The sequence below is a fragment of the Trichomycterus rosablanca genome, chromosome 13 (genome assembly GCF_030014385.1).
Source record: "Trichomycterus rosablanca isolate fTriRos1 chromosome 13, fTriRos1.hap1, whole genome shotgun sequence".
NCBI classification, from domain to species: Eukaryota; Metazoa; Chordata; class Actinopteri; order Siluriformes; family Trichomycteridae; genus Trichomycterus; species Trichomycterus rosablanca.
In genome coordinates, this window is record NC_086000.1 from 37993782 (window position 1) to 38011393 (window position 17612).

The window sequence follows — 17612 nt, forward strand, 5'->3', positions numbered from 1 at the left end:
CTTTGAAAAAGGAGGACAAACCACAAAGCGATACGACCACCATAGTATAGTACGCCTTGCTTTGGTGCAGTTCAGTGACGTCTAATTAATGCGCAGTAGCATTAGCTTCCGTGTAGCATTATTAGTATTACGACCCTTTAACAACCTCGTAATTCAGAGGATCCGGTAATGTACAGGAGAAAAATGTACACAGGACAAAACGTACAGGGTTCTGAACATGTTTATTTAGCACAGGATGCGTTAGAGTCGATTTTTTGAAAACCTCGTTCATTTTTGCCATAGAAAATCAGGCTTAGACCCGGGTCTCCAAATATGGGCATAACGAGGACTACAGTGGTCTATAGCAACAGATGTGTGTAATATTATTAATTAACCCTTTCATTAATAATCAGAACCTGGAACAAAACTGGAAGAAGGTGTGAATTTGGGAAATTATAGCCGATATAATTAAATCGTGTTAGCCAAATGCTAGTGATCTAGGATGCTAGTTTTAATGACGGCTAGCTTGTGTTCGATTCAGTCGCAGAAATGATTGAAATTCCAAAAACTGCCATGACGTTCACTAGATGTCAAAATTGATAAATTATATGGACAGGGGTGCGTGTTAATAATTTGACTGGAGCTGCCAGCTGAGTCGTTTTTTTTTTGTCTAAATAGTTCGCTTAAAGCAGCGAATCAAATGAATCAAATCTGAATTCGATTCCGTAAACGAATCAGTCAGATGACTCAAGTTTGTCGCTGATTAAAACATCGATTTGAAGCAAAAGTTTGTGACCCCCTGATTACATCATTAAATATTATAACTCACAGCAGAGTTCTAGGGTGTGTAACATTCCCACTTTTGGTCAGATCCACTTCCCCAACCATTAGATCTTTCACCCTGACCGAGGAGAGCCTCAGACTATCACACCACTCACTGCAGCTTATCTTAATCAGCTCTCAATGGGCACAAGGCACACAGAAACACCCTGGACAGGGCGCCAGTCTATAGCAGGGCACACACACACACACACTCCAGTTTACCTGACTGCATGCAAACTCCACACAGAAAGGACCCAGACCGCTCCTCCTGGTAATCGAACCCAGGACCTTCTTGCTGTGAGGCGACAGTTCTACATGGGAAATAAGTATATCCAAACTGGAACGATGCAGACAAAAAGAATGAAAAAAAAAGCTCAGACGTGGTCTTTTCTGCAGGTCAACCTGGTGGCTGTGTGTGTGTGTGTGTGTGTGAGTGTGAGTGTTTCTACACCCTGCTTCATCCTACATCGCATTTCCATCCTTTATCTGTCTACAAGAGTGTACAGTCGGCTCCAAAAGTCTGAGTGCATGGTCTCGGGACCATCACCTGATGTTGCAGGACGGGCGTGGTCGTCTGAAAACAGGCCCACGTTTTTATTTACTTCATTATGATTAAATTGGGAATTTTAAAAAATAAAAAAACGTTCACATCTAGATCTACGCCATTTAGAAGACGCGATTCAGGAGCCCAACAGTGGAAATCTATCGGTGGAGGGGCTTGAACCAGCAAGCTTCTGATCGTTAGTCAGATGCCTTAACCACTAGGCTACCACTGCTACGATCGGCCGTGCCTGAAGGAGGGAGGTAAACGGGGTTCGTCGTGGCCTGCTGGCTCATGGCGGTGCTTTCGTGCTATGGCTGAGGGATGGGGAGGTCGGACGGGTTTCATTAGCGCTGCGGCCGGGATTCGGTCATGCCACAGAGCATCACAAAGCACTTGGTGCCCGTGGCATGATCGATTGCGTAAGGGGAATTGGCCATGACACAGATATCGATGATGCACTTAAACTTTGGAGCCGACTGAATAACCACAAAAGAAACTTATTCTTGATTTAATCAGTGACGTGCGACGCCACACTTCGTGAATTCGCTCACTTTATATATATATATATATATATATATATATATATATATATATATATATATAACGTTTATATATTTATATATGAAGAGTAAAGCTCGCTAGGTTAATTAGGATGTCTTATACAAGCCGATGAGCTAATTAGTTAGCTTTGTATATTAGCTACATCGAAATATACTTGTTTTAATTATTTTTCTGTATTTATTCTTTTTAAACAGCCGCTTTTCAATTCGGCGACACATTAGCAGACCCTCTGTGGCTAGCTGGCTATGTTTGCTAGCTGTTTAGCATCATAAAAGCTATGTTACCGTGCTAATAAAACTACAGTAGCTGAGTGAACAACAAGCTAGCTACCATTAGCTTAGATATTGTGAAACTAGTAGTTAAGCTGTAGCCAAAGCTAGCTTCACACAAGCTAGATAAACATTTGGTAAAATGTCGCGCCTACATGTTAGCTAGCATGTTTTTTGACTAGTTAATCACATTAACCAGTTAAATAATAATCAGAAGTCAAAATAATAATAAGGGTATTTGTTCTATTCAGAACGCCGCGTCGTATCGTTCTGTCTCAATAGTTCGCCTAATTCAGTGAATCAAATGAATCAAATCTGAATTCGATTCGTGTCGCTCATCACTGATTGAATCGTCTCGTCGATCTGAAGCGAAAGTTTGTGACCCCGCGTGACCGCCGTGTGACCGCCTGATTACAGAGGAAGTGAAGGAGGCCAAGCAGGAAGAGGAGGAGCCGCTGACGGGCGAGGAGGAGGAGGAGCGGCGCATCGCCGATATGGGCAAGCCGACGCTGGGAGAACATGTTAAACTCGAGGTGATCATCGAGGAGTCGTACGAGTTCAAGGTGAGACACATGAAGTGCTGTGTGGGTGCTGCACGGCAGCGTGGGTCCTGCGAACCCGGGTTCCATCCTCACCCTTGATCACGTACCGCCTGCTGGGTTCCCTCCAGGTCGTCTGGATGGCAGGTATACACACTGCAGGGTCGAAATTATACGGACGCCTGACTGTGAGCTTGTTGGACGTCCTATTCCAAATCCTGTCTTTTCTGAAGACTTTGGGCACGATTTTGGAGTGTGACTGTGGGAGCTTGTGCTCATTCAATTAAAAAGCACCTGTATGGTTTGGAAATGACTGTCTGGCTCTCAGTCCACCTTCCCATTCATCCCAAAGGTGTCAGACACCTGAACTCTACTTACGTTCTGGCTGTGCCCTCAATTTTCCTCCTGATTTAGTCGTATCCACCTCCACTCCTGACTGAAAAGGGTTATGACTGACACACGCCCCCCTCCGACACGTGTGCAGCACGGACCGCTTCTTTTCGGAGATCCGTATCGCGCACGGAGAGTCACACACACATCTCCATTATCCCCCGTCTCTGTGCAGCGCCATCGCCAGCCAGCAGAGGGCGTGACTGCAGCAATGTCAGGAATCCCTACAACACTCACACCCTCGGACGAGCCGATCATGTCTGTGTGGGCGTCTAACTGGCCGGTAGCACAGTTGAGATTCGAACTCCACAGGGAACGTTTAGAAATCAGTATTAATGTGGACGTCGTTTGAGTGACTGGATGAGTGTGTGTGTGCCCTGATCCATCGTGTCCCTTTGATGTGATCGTCTCCCACACACACACACACACACACACACACACACACACACACAGCTGTAACAGACACTTGAGTCCCACTCAGCCCACACACTCTCAGACCGAGGCGTCCAGGCTGAAGCGAGACCTCTCCACTCATCAAACGCTGTCCTGTCTCAAGTGTGTGGGTGAGCAGCCAATCCACCTTCTGCATTTTTGGAATACCCACACAGACCGGAAACAGATCAAAGCCAGCTCATGAGGACCCTTGTGCAGCACTCTGAACACTACCAGAATGTGGTGGAGATCTACCTCCCAGTCTGCACTCCAGACCTTCCTTTGATTTTTCAATCCAGAGACTGTTGTGCCATCAAACCGTAACTATGGAAACCTCATCTAACACGTCTATGTTTGCACCATAGGGTGCACCTGGTACGTGTCCAGGTTCTGGAAAACCACCTTAAATGTGTTGGCTTTCTTATGAGCATGTACTGGTTTCCGCCGGATTCCGTTACTGATCCAGGAGAACTAAACCTCCGGTGCTCAGGGGTCCGGGTGTTGTGCTCTTTACACCTTTGTAAGGATTTTGGGCGAGGCGCTGCTCCGCCCCTCTTCGCTGGTGCTGTTTCGTTTCTAGAACTTCAGACATTCAACCGCTTTACAGATTTTCTGACTGAAGCTCCTGCAGTTCGGGCAGCTGGTGTTCGGCCCTGTTGGAACTCTGTTGGTTGCCTCATTGGGACCTGTTCAGTGTTCATATTTGATGTTCTAACAGATAAAAATTTGCACTTGCATAAATGAACAGACGTGTTTCTCTCTTACGCTCTCTCTTTTGCTCTCTCACTCTTGCTTTCACTCGCTCGCTCACTTTCTCTCATATTCGCTCTCTCTAACACTCACCCTCTCTTTTGCCTACTCTCTGTCTTACTGTTTGCACTCTCTCGCTCACTTTTGCTCTCTCACTGTTTGTCTCACTCTCTTGCTCTTTCTCACTCTTTTGCTCTTTCACTCTCTCACTCTTTATGCTCTCTCACTCACTTTTGATGTTTCACTTTCTTGCTCTCCTGTCTCACTGTTTGTCTCTCTCTCTCTGTAGAACACGGTGGATAAGCTGATTAAGAAGACCAACTTGGCGTTGCTGGTTGGCACAAACAGCTGGAGAGATCAGTTCATCGAGGCCATCACAGTCAGCGCTGGTACGTGTGTGTGTGTGTGTGTGTGAGTGTGTGTGTGTGTGATCAGTGCAGCTCTGAAACATACCCCGTGCCCTCTCTGTGCAGGTGAGGATGACGATGATGAAGAGTGCGGTGAGGAGAAGCTTCCCTCCTGTTTCGACTACGTCATGCACTTCCTCACCGTCTTCTGGAAGGTTCTGTTCGCCTTCGTCCCGCCCACCGATTACTGGAACGGCTGGGCGTGCTTCGTCGTGTCCATCATCATGATCGGCGTCCTCACCGCCTTCATCGGCGACCTGGCGTGTCACTTCGGCTGCACCGTGGGCCTGAAGGACTCCGTCACCGCCGTAGTCTTCGTGGCTCTGGGGACCTCGGTACCAGGTGAGACGATCGCCGTAGTGTCATTTAGTCGTAGCCGGTTCCTCTTCCTCCGCTGGAGACCCTGGCGGTGTACGAGGAGGGTATACTCTCCTGACACGCCCTCCCTCCGATGCTTCTTATTCGCTTGTACTTTGGTGGATCGGCGCATAAGGTCGGTCTCACACAGGGAGAGTCACACCCTACTAACCAGGGTCCTTACACAGCGACCCCGCCAACTTTTTAGTCCCGTCTTTTCCCCACCCAGCAGACTAGTGGACTGCACTGTTAATTTTGTTGACGAATGATTTTCGTCATAGTTTTCGTCAACGAAGCTTTTTTTCATGACGAAAACGAGATGATGACTAAATAAAAACTACATAAAAAGATAAAAACTATGACGAAATGAATCGACACTTTCGTCAACGTATAAAAATGAGACGAAAATGTTTAGCAGGGACGACATCCAATCAGAACTGATTTAGTTTTGTGGAAGGTAGGGACAAGTTAGAAAGAGATCCAATCAGAACTACTTTAGTGTATAAGGAGAGGCGGGACAAGCCGATTAGCCATCCAATCAGTACTAATCTTTTACACTCGCACACATTTGATCTAAACCCAGGAAGAGCAGACTAGCCTGTGAACTTTCTTTACTCATGGAACCAGGTTAACTCCACAATGTCAACAGGGAGAAAGAGGAGAGCCGATATATCTGGACACGTTTCTCATTTGACGTCGTGAAAAACAAGACGATGTGTGTAAACCATGTGGGGCGATCTCGGGTAAAAACACAACACATCTGAAACATCTGGCACCGCTGGCAGTATAATGGCAACATAATGGCACAGCTGCTTTATGGTACCCAGTTTTATAAAGAATGTAATATGCAATTTGTTATGAACAATGCATATATGTTTCAGGCAGAGCAGGACTACTGGTCATTAATATTGTGTTATTGTTATGCTCAATAAGCAGCTCAGGTAAATAAAGATGTTTGAAATAAGTTAAATCTGGTTTTGTGTGTATTGCACATTCAAACATTAATAATATTCCATACCTGATTAAAAATGTTTCATTTTGTGTAAGTGTATATAATGACTTAAATAATTTAAGGGAACTGATGAAAAAGCATTTACATTTTACACCCTTTATATTTATTTTAGGGCGGCACGGTGGCTCGGTGATTAGCACTGTCGCCTCACAGCAAGAAGGTCCTGGGTTCGAACCCCAGGTGGGGCAGTCCGGGTCCTTTCTGTGTGGAGTTTGCATGTTTTCCCCGTGTCTGCGTGAGTTTCCTTCGGGTGCTCCGGTTTCCTCCCACAGTCCAAAGACGTGCAAGTGAGGTGAATTGAAGACACTAAATTTGTCCATGACTGTGTTCGATATAAACTTGTGTAATGAATAACTACCGTTCCTGTCATGAATGTAACCAATGTGTAAAACATGACGTTAAAACCCTAATAAACAAACAAACCAATATGTGTTTTAGTCGACTGAATCAACTGTAGATTTAGTCCACTAAAGTCTTATGATAATTAGTCGACTTAAACTAGACTAAAACTAAAACAATTCAGATGACTAAATTACAACTAAAACTAAATCAAAATTTGCTGTCAAAATTAACACTGGTGGACTGCACTGTTGATCGTGCCCACTAGGGGTTGCCCAGCCGAACGTTAAGGGAATATATTTACACTTCCTACTTTATCCAAAGAGACTTACAGTACTGTGACACTATCCTGTCTAAGGGCCTTGCTCGGGGGCCCAATACTGGCAACTTTCTGATTACCAGTCCAGTACCTTAACCTCTGTGCCACCTGGCTGCCCAGCTGATTGGACGTTTAGTTTAAACATTGGCGTTAACAACTACTGGGAAGCCTTTCTAATGAGATTATGGAGTGTATCTGTGGGAACTTGTGCACATTCAGTTAAAATAGTGTTCGCATAGGAGCTCATCAAACACCACATACACCCCGCGGCGCCACCTGGGGGCCCTTTGGTGGCAGTATTTTGCCAAAAATATGTGACCATGAGTTGTCTCTAATAGATTTTGGAGTGTGACTGTTGGAATTCTGTCACATATTCTCTAGGCTACCCAACAAGTATGGAGGTCCCAGTGTAGTCTGGTTCCTCTCATGCTTTCCTTTCCCCCCCGTCGCCCCACGGCCGGATCTCACAGTCATGCCAGAACAGGAAGGAGCCTTCCCTAAACTGTTCCCACTGGTGTGTATGTGGCTGAAACACCTGACCGTAATCGTTAGGAGGCGTGTCCACATAGTTTTGGATGGTGTGTAAGGACAGAGGCGAATCCTGCACACTCAGCACTGCACAGTAATAAACCTGTGTGTGTGTGTGTGTGTGTGTGTGTGTGTGTGTGTGTGTGTGTGTGTAAAAATGCCGCTGGTCTGCATCATGACGGATGGGGCTAATCAGACCATGTTGATAATTATACTCTGGACACACATACACACACACATGCATAAAACTATTACACACACTCACACACAAATGTTATTACACACACACACTCGGTGTGTGTTCATATGTGTGTGTTAGGCGGTGTGTTCATCAGTGTGTGTGTGTTCATCAGTGTGTGTGTGTTAGGCGGTGTGTGTTCATCAGTGTGTGTGTGTTAGGCGGTGTGTTCATCAGTGTGTGTGTGTTCATCAGTGTGTGTGTGTTAGGTGGTGTGTGTTCATCAGTGTGTGTGTGTTAGGCGGTGTGTTCATCAGTGTGTGTGTGTTCATCAGTGTGTGTGTGTTAGGCGGTGTGTGTTCATCAGTGTGTGTGTGTTCATCAGTGTGTGTGTGTTAGGCGGTGTGTGTTCATCAGTGTGTGTGTGTTAGGCGGTGTGTTCATCAGTGTGTGTGTGTGTTCATCAGTGTGTGTGTGTTAGGCGGTGTGTGTTCATCAGTGTGTGTGTGTTAGGCGGTGTGTGTTCATCAGTGTGTGTGTGTTAGGCGGTGTGTGTTCATCAGTGTGTGTGTGTGTTAGGCGGTGTGTGTTCATCAGTGTGTGTGTGTTCATCAGTGTGTGTGTGTTAGGCGGTGTGTGTTCATCAGTGTGTGTGTGTTAGGCGGTGTGTGTTCATCAGTGTGTGTGTGTTAGGCGGTGTGTGTTCATCAGTGTGTGTGTGTTCATCAGTGTGTGTGTGTTAGGCGGTGTGTGTTCATCAGTGTGTGTGTGTTAGGCGGTGTGTTCATCAGTGTGTGTGTGTGTTCATCAGTGTGTGTGTGTTAGGCGGTGTGTGTTCATCAGTGTGTGTGTGTTAGGCGGTGTGTGTTCATCAGTGTGTGTGTGTTAGGCGGTGTGTGTTCATCAGTGTGTGTGTGTTAGGCGGTGTGTTCATCAGTGTGTGTGTGTGTTCATCAGTGTGTGTGTGTTAGGCGGTGTGTGTTCATCAGTGTGTGTGTGTTAGGCAGTGTGTGTTCATCAGTGTGTGTGTGTTAGGCGGTGTGTTCATCAGTGTGTGTGTGTTCATCAGTGTGTGTGTGTTAGGCGGTGTGTGTTCATCAGTGTGTGTGTGTTAGGCGGTGTGTTCATCAGTGTGTGTGTGTTCATCAGTGTGTGTGTGTTAGGCGGTGTGTGTTCATCAGTGTGTGTGTGTTAGGCAGTGTGTGTTCATCAGTGTGTGTGTTAGGCAGTGTGTGTTCATCAGTGTGTGTGTGTTAGGCGGTGTGTGTTCATCAGTGTGTGTGTGTGTTAGGCGGTGTGTTCATCAGTTTGTGTGTGTGTGTGTTAGGCGGTGTGTGTTTATTAGTGTGTGTGTGTTCATCAGTTTGTGTGTGTTAGGCGGTGTGTGTTCATCAGTGTGTGTGTTAGGCGGTGTGTGTTCATCAGTGTGTGTGTGTGTGTTAGGCGGTGTGTGTGTTCATCAGTGTGTGTGTGTGTGTTAGGCGGTGTGTGTGTTCATCAGTGTGTGTGTGTGTGTTAGGCGGTGTGTGTGTTCATCAGTGTGTGTGTGTTCATCAGTGTGTGTGTGTTCATCAGTGTGTGTGTGTTAGGCAGTGTGTTCATCAGTGTGTGTGTTAGGCGGTGTGTGTTCATCAGTGTGTGTGTGTTAGGCAGTGTGTTCATCAGTGTGTGTGTGTTAGGCGGTGTGTGTTCATCAGTGTGTGTGTGTTCATCAGTGTGTGTGTGTTAGGCGGTGTGTGTTCATCAGTGTGTGTGTGTTAGGCAGTGTGTGTTCATCAGTGTGTGTGTGTTAGGCGGTGTGTTCATCAGTTTGTGTGTGTGTGTGTTAGGCGGTGTGTGTTTATTAGTGTGTGTGTGTTAGGCGGTGTGTGTTCATCAGTTTGTGTGTGTTAGGCGGTGTGTGTTCATCAGTGTGTGTGTGTGTTAGGCGGTGTGTTCATCAGTTTGTGTGTGTGTGTGTTAGGCGGTGTGTGTTTATTAGTGTGTGTGTGTTAGGCGGTGTGTGTTCATCAGTTTGTGTGTTAGGCGGTGTGTGTTCATCAGTGTGTGTGTGTGTGTTAGGCGGTGTGTGTGTTCATCAGTGTGTGTGTGTTCATCAGTGTGTGTGTGTTCATCAGTGTGTGTGTGTTAGGCGGTGTGTGTTAGGCGGTGTGTGTGTTCATCAGTGTGTGTGTGTTCATCAGTGTGTGTGTGTTAGGCGGTGTGTGTTAGGCGGTGTGTGTGTTCATCAGTGTGTGTGTGTTCATCAGTGTGTGTGTGTTCATCAGTGTGTGTGTGTTAGGCAGTGTGTTCATCAGTGTGTGTGTGTTAGGCAGTGTGTTCATCAGTGTGTGTGTTAGGCGGTGTGTGTTAGGCAGTGTGTGTTCATCAGTGTGTGTGTGTTAGGCAGTGTGTTCATCAGTGTGTGTGTTAGGCGGTGTGTGTTAGGCAGTGTGTGTGTGTTCATCAGTGTGTGTGTTAGGCGGTGTGTGTTAGGCAGTGTGTGTTCATCAGTGTGTGTGTTCATCAGTGTGTGTGTGTTAGGTGGTGTGTGTTCATCAGTGTGTGTGTTAGGCGGTGTGTTTTCATCAGTGTGTGTGTTAGGCGGTGTGTGTTCATCAGTGTGTGTGTGTTTGGCGGTGTGTGTTCATCAGTGTGTGTGTGTTAGGCGGTGTGTGTTCATCAGTGTGTGTGTTAGGCGGTGTGTGTTCATCAGTGTGTGCGTGTTAGGCGGTGTGTGTTAGGCAGTGTGTGTGTTTGGCGGTGTGTGTTCATCAGTGTGTGTGTGTTAGGCGGTGTGTGTTAGGCAGTGTGTGTGTTAGGTGGTGTGTGTTCATCAGTGTGTGTGTTTTAGGCGGTGTGTGTTCATCAGTGTGTGTGTGTTTGGCGGTGTGTGTTCATCAGTGTGTGTGTGTTAGGCGGTGTGTGTTCATCAGTGTGTGTGTTAGGCGGTGTGTGTTCATCAGTGTGTGTGTGTTAGGCGGTGTGTGTTAGGCAGTGTGTGTGTTAGGCGGTGTGTGCTCATCAGTGTGTGTGTGTTAGGCGGTGTGTGTTAGGCAGTGTGTGTGTTAGGTGGTGTGTGTTCATCAGTGTGTGTGTTTTAGGCGGTGTGTGTTAGGCAGTGTGTGTGTTAGGTGGTGTGTGTTCATCACTGTGTGTGTGTGTTCATCAGTGTGTGTGTTAGGCGGTGTGTGTTCATCAGTGTGTGTGTGTTAGGCGGTGTGTGTTAGGCAGTGTGTGTGTTAGGTGGTGTGTGTTCATCAGTGTGTGTGTTTTAGGCGGTGTGTGTTCATCAGTGTGTGTGTGTTTGGCGGTGTGTGTTCATCAGTGTGTGTGTGTTAGGCGGTGTGTGTTCATCAGTGTGTGTGTTAGGCGGTGTGTGTTCATCAGTGTGTGTGTGTTAGGCGGTGTGTGTTAGGCAGTGTGTGTGTTAGGTGGTGTGTGTTCATCAGTGTGTGTGTTTTAGGCGGTGTGTGTTAGGCAGTGTGTGTGTTAGGTGGTGTGTGTTCATCACTGTGTGTGTGTGTTCATCTGTGTGTGTGTGTTAGGTGGTGTGTGTTTATCAGTGTGTGTGTGTTCATCTGTGTGTGTGTGTTAGGTGGTGTGTGTTCATCAGTGTGTGTGTGTGTGTGTTCATCAGTGTGTGTGTTAGGTGGTGTGTGTTCATCAGTGTGTGTGTTAGGCGGTGTGTGTTAGGCAGTGTGTGTTCATCAGTGTGTGTGTGTTAGGCAGTGTGTGTGTGTTAGGTGGTGTGTGTTCATCACTGTGTGTGTGTGTTCATCTGTGTGTGTGTGTTAGGTGGTGTGTGTTTATCAGTGTGTGTGTGTTCATCTGTGTGTGTGTTAGGTGGTGTGTGTTCATCAGTGTGTGTGTGTGTTCATCACTGTGTGTGTGTTAGGTGGTGTGTGTTCATCAGTGTGTGTGTGTGGTGGTTCATCACTGTGTGTGTGTTAGGTGGTGTGTGTTCATCAGTGTGTGTGTGTGTGTGTGTGTTAGGCGGTGTGTGTTCATCAGTGTGTGTGTGTGTGTGTTCATCAGTGTGTGTGTGTTAGGTGGTGTGTGTTCATCAGTGTGTGTGTGTTAGGTGGTGTGTGTGTTAGGTGGTGTGTGTTCATCAGTGTGTGTGTGTGTTCATCAGTGTATGTGTGTTAGGTGGTGTGTGTTCATCAGTGTGTGTGTGTGTGTGTTCATCAGTGTGTGTGTGTTAGGTGGTGTGTGTTCATCAGTGTGTGTGTGTTAGGTGGTGTGTGTGTTAGGTGGTGTGTGTTCATCAGTGTGTGTGTGTGTTCATCAGTGTGTGTGTGTTAGGTGGTGTGTGTGTTAGGTGGTGTGTGTTCATCAGTGTGTGTGTGTGTTCATCAGTGTGTGTGTGTTAGGTGGTGTGTGTTCATCAGTGTGTGTGTGTTAGGTGGTGTGTGTGTTAGGTGGTGTGTGTTCATCAGTGTGTGTGTGTTAGGTGGTGTGTGTGTTAGGTGGTGTGTGTTCATCAGTGTGTGTGTGTTAGGTGGTGTGTGTTCATCAGTGTGTGTGTGTTAGGTGGTGTGTGTGTTAGGTGGTGTGTGTTCATCAGTGTGTGTGTGTGTTCATCAGTGTATGTGTGTTAGGTGGTGTGTGTGTTAGGTGGTGTGTCTTCATCAGTGTGTGTGTGTTAGGTGGTGTGTGTGTTAGGCAGTGTGTGTTCATCAGTATGTGTGTGTTAGGCAGTGTGTGTTTATCAGTGTGTGTGTTAGGTGGTGTGTGTTCATCAGTGTGTGTGTGTGTGTGTGTGTTCATCAGTGTGTGTGTGTGTGTGTTAGGTGGTGTGTGTTCATCAGTGTGTGTGTTTTAGGTGGTGTGTGTTCATCAGTGTGTGTGTGTGTGTGTTCATCAGTGTGTGTGTGTGTGTTCATCAGTGTGTGTGTGTGTGTGTGTGTTAGGTGGTGTGTGTTCATCAGTGTGTGTGTGTTAGGTGGTGTGTGTGTGTGTGTTAGGTGGTGTGTGTTCATCAGTGTGTGTGTGTGTTAGGTGGTGTGTGTGTGTGTGTGTTAGGTGGTGTGTGTTCATCAGTGTGTGTGTGTGTTAGGTGGTGTGTGTTCATCAGTGTGTGTGTGTGTTAGGTGGTGTGTGTTCATCAGTGTGTGTGTGTTAGGTGGTGTGTGTTCATCAGTGTGTGTGTGTGTTAGGTGGTGTGTGTGTGTGTATGTTAGGTGGTGTGTGTTCATCAGTGTGTGTGTGTGTTAGGTGGTGTGTGTTTACCGGTGCACGTTCGCCACTGTAACCGTGGCTGCAGTAACCGTGAGCCTCTCGGCGGCGGTGCTTTAGGTGTAGATTTGCAGGATTTGGCCCCCTCAGGTCTGTAATTGTTTCTGCGAACGCCGCCGTGTCTCTCCCGCGCGGGATCGTGGGACGCGGCGCTCGTTGCCACGACGCCCACGCCGGCGTTCTCAGCGTTAGCGAACCTTCTGTTTGCGACTGGGCCCGGGATCGCCATGGTAATGCCATGGAGACGGTGACGATAGAACCCAGAGAATCAAAGCAACAGATTGGAGACGCCGGCGGTGAGACGGAGCTGAAATTAATACTGAGTTCTGATCTGGTCCAAAACTACAAACCTGCTTCAGAAAGAGTTGGGACGGGAGGTGAAGTGTAAAAAAAACAAGCCGGGAACAATAACTCTAATTTGAGCCGCATTTAAGATAAACTTCAATGATTGTTTGGGTTTCGTTTGTGGCGGTAAAACTGCTGAAGGGCCCAACAGTGGCAACCTGGCAGTGGTGGGGCTTGAACCAGCGACCTTTTGATTACTAGTCCAGTACTTTAACCACTAAGCTACACCGGCCTATTTTAACTGTATTTGTGCTGGAGCTGCTGTCACACTCTAATGCAATAATAATCAATAATCATAGGGACAGCGGTAGCTCAGTGGTTAATCAGAAGGTTGCAGGTTCAAGCCTCAATACTGCTAAGTTGGATAAAAGCGTCTGCTGAATGCTGAAAATGTAAATGTAAATAATCAGTGATGCTACCACCACCATGCTTCACATTACAGTGCAGTACAGTAATGTTGGGTTTAAATGCCTCATCTTTACAGGACGTGATGTCACACCACAGGACATGACGCCACACCACATGACATGACGTAACACCACATGACATATCACATGACATCACACCACATGATATGACGTCACAACACAGGACATGACGTCACACCACATGACATGACGTAACACCACATGACATATCACATGACGTCACACCACAGGACATGACGTCACACCACATGACATGACGTAACACCACATGACATATCACATGACATCACACCACATGATATGACGTCACACCACATGACATGACGTAACACCACAGGATGTAACATCACGCCACATCCCTTGACGTCACACCACAGGATGTGATGTCACACTACAAGACATGATGTCACACCACACGACATGACGTCAAATAAAGCCACAATAATTTAGAAACACGTGCAGTTCTCACTGATTTATTTTATACAGCTTTATATTTTATACTTAATTTTTATTACCGTCACACCGCAGGAGATTTTGCATGTTCACCTCACAATAAAAAAACTAATAAAGTTTTGCATCACTGACACAATTGTTGTAGGAAAAACACGTCTTTGTAAATATTTGTATTATTTCGTTGTAGCCTAGTGGTTGAGGTACTGAACTAGTAATCACAAGGTTGCTGGTTCAAGCCCCACCACGGCCAGGTTGTCACTGTTGGGCCCTTGAGTCACGGTACTGTAAGTTACTTTGGATAAAAAATTTAAAATAAAAACACTTAAATCTCGTCCCGGTAGCTCAGAGAGAGAGAGAGAGAGAGAGAGTGAGAGAGGAATTTCTAGCCATGTCGTTTTGCTCCAGCGCTGGTCATGTTTACATTTAAATTAGCGGTTAGCCACAACGCCATAACAATAAACCACGGTTAACCACACGCACACGCCGCGGGACCGAGCTCACAGACACAGAACGGCTTTTTCTTTATCATTCACTAATTACTTTCAGTCCAGACCGACGACTTTTAATTAAAGCGTTTGGTTTATTTACATTTTCAGTGTGGGTTTGATAGCACGGCGCCTCGCCGAGCCATAAATTCAGGTCTGATTCATTACAGCGACGCTGTTTAGATAAGGAAGTTCAGTCACGCGCACGGTAAAGCGTCAGTTCTGCCCTTTGTACTCGACGCATAATTTCAGATTTTACCCCACGGCAGAGGGGGGTGATTACATTTTCCAAGGGGCCACATGACAAACTGGGACTGTTGTGGAGGCCGGACCAACAGGGTGAACTTAATTCTGCTCGATATTCATTTATCTCTTTATAAAAAGCAGTAAATTTTATAGTAATAAAGTTTTGATGAGCTGTTAGTGATAAGAGTCGATGTTATGTTCAGGTAATATAAATGAGAAGCAGGCAGAATAAAAACATTAACATTATTTTAATATTTAATCAACTTTTTTGAAAACAAATGTTAAATTAACTTTACACGAAGTCTATTATTATTTAGTTTAAAGTCTAATCACCTCATTTGCTGTTTTTGAGTGTTATTGTTGGATATTATTTTCAGAAATCACAAAGCTGGTCTTGACCGCTTCAGTCATGGACGTGTAAAACTTTACATCCGACTTCAGTAAATAAATACTTAGAAGTTCATGTCTGGTTAAAACTCGACCGTTCTGTCACGCTCTGATCTGTTCGCCATCACATTACAGTGAAGCTGGATACACACACACTCACACACACACACACACACACACACACACACACACACACACGTAAATTAAAGAAAAAAAAACGTGCGGTGGTGGAGGTGTGGGAATAAAGGCACACCACATGGTCGAGGTCACTTTAACTGTTTAGTCAGGACTTCAGTGAGCGTTACAACACTTTAGACCGCCTAGCTCCAGCTCCAGCACCCGAACTACCTACTGGGTTCAATACTGGGGCCATACGGCGAGTCTCATATAGAAAACTAACTAACTGCACATGTATAAACCGTGTGCTGCATTCTTATTGGCTGAGCTGAATGTCACTCACATATCGCCGCTACAATATTGTAATATAATAATAACGACCTGGTGAGTGCAGCCAATGGGAAGGCAGTGCAGTGGGGGGTTAAATTCATGTCGTGGAGGGCCCCCCCCCATGCCAGTTCTCTAACATCTCCACTGGCTTCCTGTAAATATCGCATACAGTTCAAAATCCTTCTACTAACCTATAAATCTCTAAACAGTCTCGTCCTCTTCTTCCTTACAAACCCTCTCGCTCTCTCAGGTCTTCATCAGCCGGGCTACTAAGCTTAGACTGCCCCTCCATCAGGTCTTCTCCTTATTGTTTATTTGTATGTACTTGTTATCTGTGATGCTCTGTGCACTGAAAATTGTGAGCGTCTTTGGGTTCGATCAGCCATAACATTAAAACCACCTCCTTGTTTCTACACTCACTGTCCATGTTATCAGCTCCACTTACCATATAGAAGCACTTTGTAGTTCTACAATTACTGACTGTAGTCCATCTGTTTCTCTGCATGCTTTGTTACCCCCCACAGGACCACCACAGAGCAGGTATTATTTAGGTGGTGGATCATTCTCAGCACTGCAGTGACACTGACATGGTGGTGGTGTGTTAGTGTGTGTTGTGCTGGTATGAGTGGATTTAAACACCGTGTCCACTCACTGTCCACTCTATTAGACACTCCTACCTAGTCGGTCCACCTTGTAGATGTAAAGTCAGAGACGATCGCTCATCTATTGCTGCTGTTTGAGTCGCTCATCTTCTAGACCTTCATCAGTGGGCACAGGACGCTGCCCACGGGGCGCTGTTGGCTGGATGTTTTTGGTTGGTGGACTATTCTCAGTCCAGCAGCGACGGTGAGGTGTTTAAAAACTCCAGCAGCGCTGCTGTGTCTGATCCACTCATACCAGCACAACACACACTAACACACCACCACCATGTCAGTGTCACTGCAGTGCTGAGAATCATCCAGCACCTAAATAATACCTGCTCTGTGGGGGTCCTGTGGGGGTCCTGACCATTGAAGAACAGGGTAGAAAAACAGATAAACTACAGTCAGTAATTGTAGAACTACAAAGTGCTTCTATATGGTAAGATTGCGACAACCTGTTTTAATCTGGCAGCATGTATAACCGTGCTCTTCTCCTCTTTTTTTCCAGACACCTTCGCCAGTAAAGTGGCGGCCACCCAGGACCAGTACGCCGACGCGTCCATCGGGAACGTGACGGGCAGCAACGCGGTCAACGTGTTCCTGGGCATCGGCCTGGCGTGGTCCATCGCCGCCATCTTCCACAACTCCAAGGGTCGCGAGTTCCGCGTGGAGCCGGGCAACCTGGCCTTCTCCGTCACGCTCTTCACCATCTTCGCGTTCATCTGCGTGGCCGTGCTCATGTACCGGCGCCGGCCCGACATCGGGGGCGAGCTGGGCGGCCCCAGGACTGCCAAAGCGCTGACCACCATGCTGTTCTTCAGCCTGTGGCTGATCTACATCCTGTTCTCCTCGCTGGAGGCCTACTGCCACATCAAGGGCTTCTGATCGCACGCCACGCCCACACGCCACGCCCACACGCACGCATCCCCGAAAACCACCAAACATCGGACTGTACGGCGTCCACACGGGGGCGCCCACGCTCTTACCTTACCGCATCCGCGCACACACACAGGCTACGAGGGAGGACTGACGCTGACGGGAACGCCCACGGACTCGCTTCTATCCTTTAGGTTCCATTTTGTTCGGTCCAGCGCACACGCGGACTAGCTAAAGCGCTACGTACAAAAAACAATCAACTAATAAAGCGGAAAGACGACGGAAATAGGAAGCTAGCAAGCGTGGCGGAACTTCGCTAACCTCCGCTAACCTCCGCTTTTAACGTTTATGTTGTTTTTTGTGAGAGGAAACGTCGGATTTGTTTTATTATTTATCGTTTTATTTTCTCACCTCCATCATTTCATTTGACTATTTTCAACTATTTTTAAACTTACTTAAAAATAATCAAATATACAATTTAAGGCCAGTGCTAAACCACGTTTAGAGAGTGGAATTATGGGAAATTAGTAGTTCTGAGGATTGACACCATATAAGGAAAAGTGGGCGTGTCTTTAGCTACAAAAAGTAGCGTTTATATTTATATGTTTTTAGCCATTTCGCTAATGTGAGCTAACCTGACAAGTCCGATACGTTCATT

The 17612-nt window shown here is 46.5% G+C and overlaps 1 protein-coding gene across 2 annotated transcripts in view; it reads left to right on the forward strand.

The window, feature by feature from the left end:
- The window catches only part of slc8a1b (solute carrier family 8 member 1b), a 66225-nt gene extending 48849 nt beyond the window's left edge, over positions 1-17376 (forward strand). For both annotated transcript variants that reach the window (XM_063006969.1, XM_063006967.1), the window contains exons 4-7: positions 2593-2738; positions 4576-4675; positions 4760-5035; positions 16587-17376. In XM_063006969.1, the coding sequence (XP_062863039.1) occupies positions 2593-2738; positions 4576-4675; positions 4760-5035; positions 16587-16963 (899 nt within the window). In that variant the 3' untranslated portion in view covers positions 16964-17376. The remainder of the gene's footprint in view (positions 1-2592; positions 2739-4575; positions 4676-4759; positions 5036-16586) is intronic.
- Positions 17377-17612: the final 236 nt, after the last annotated feature.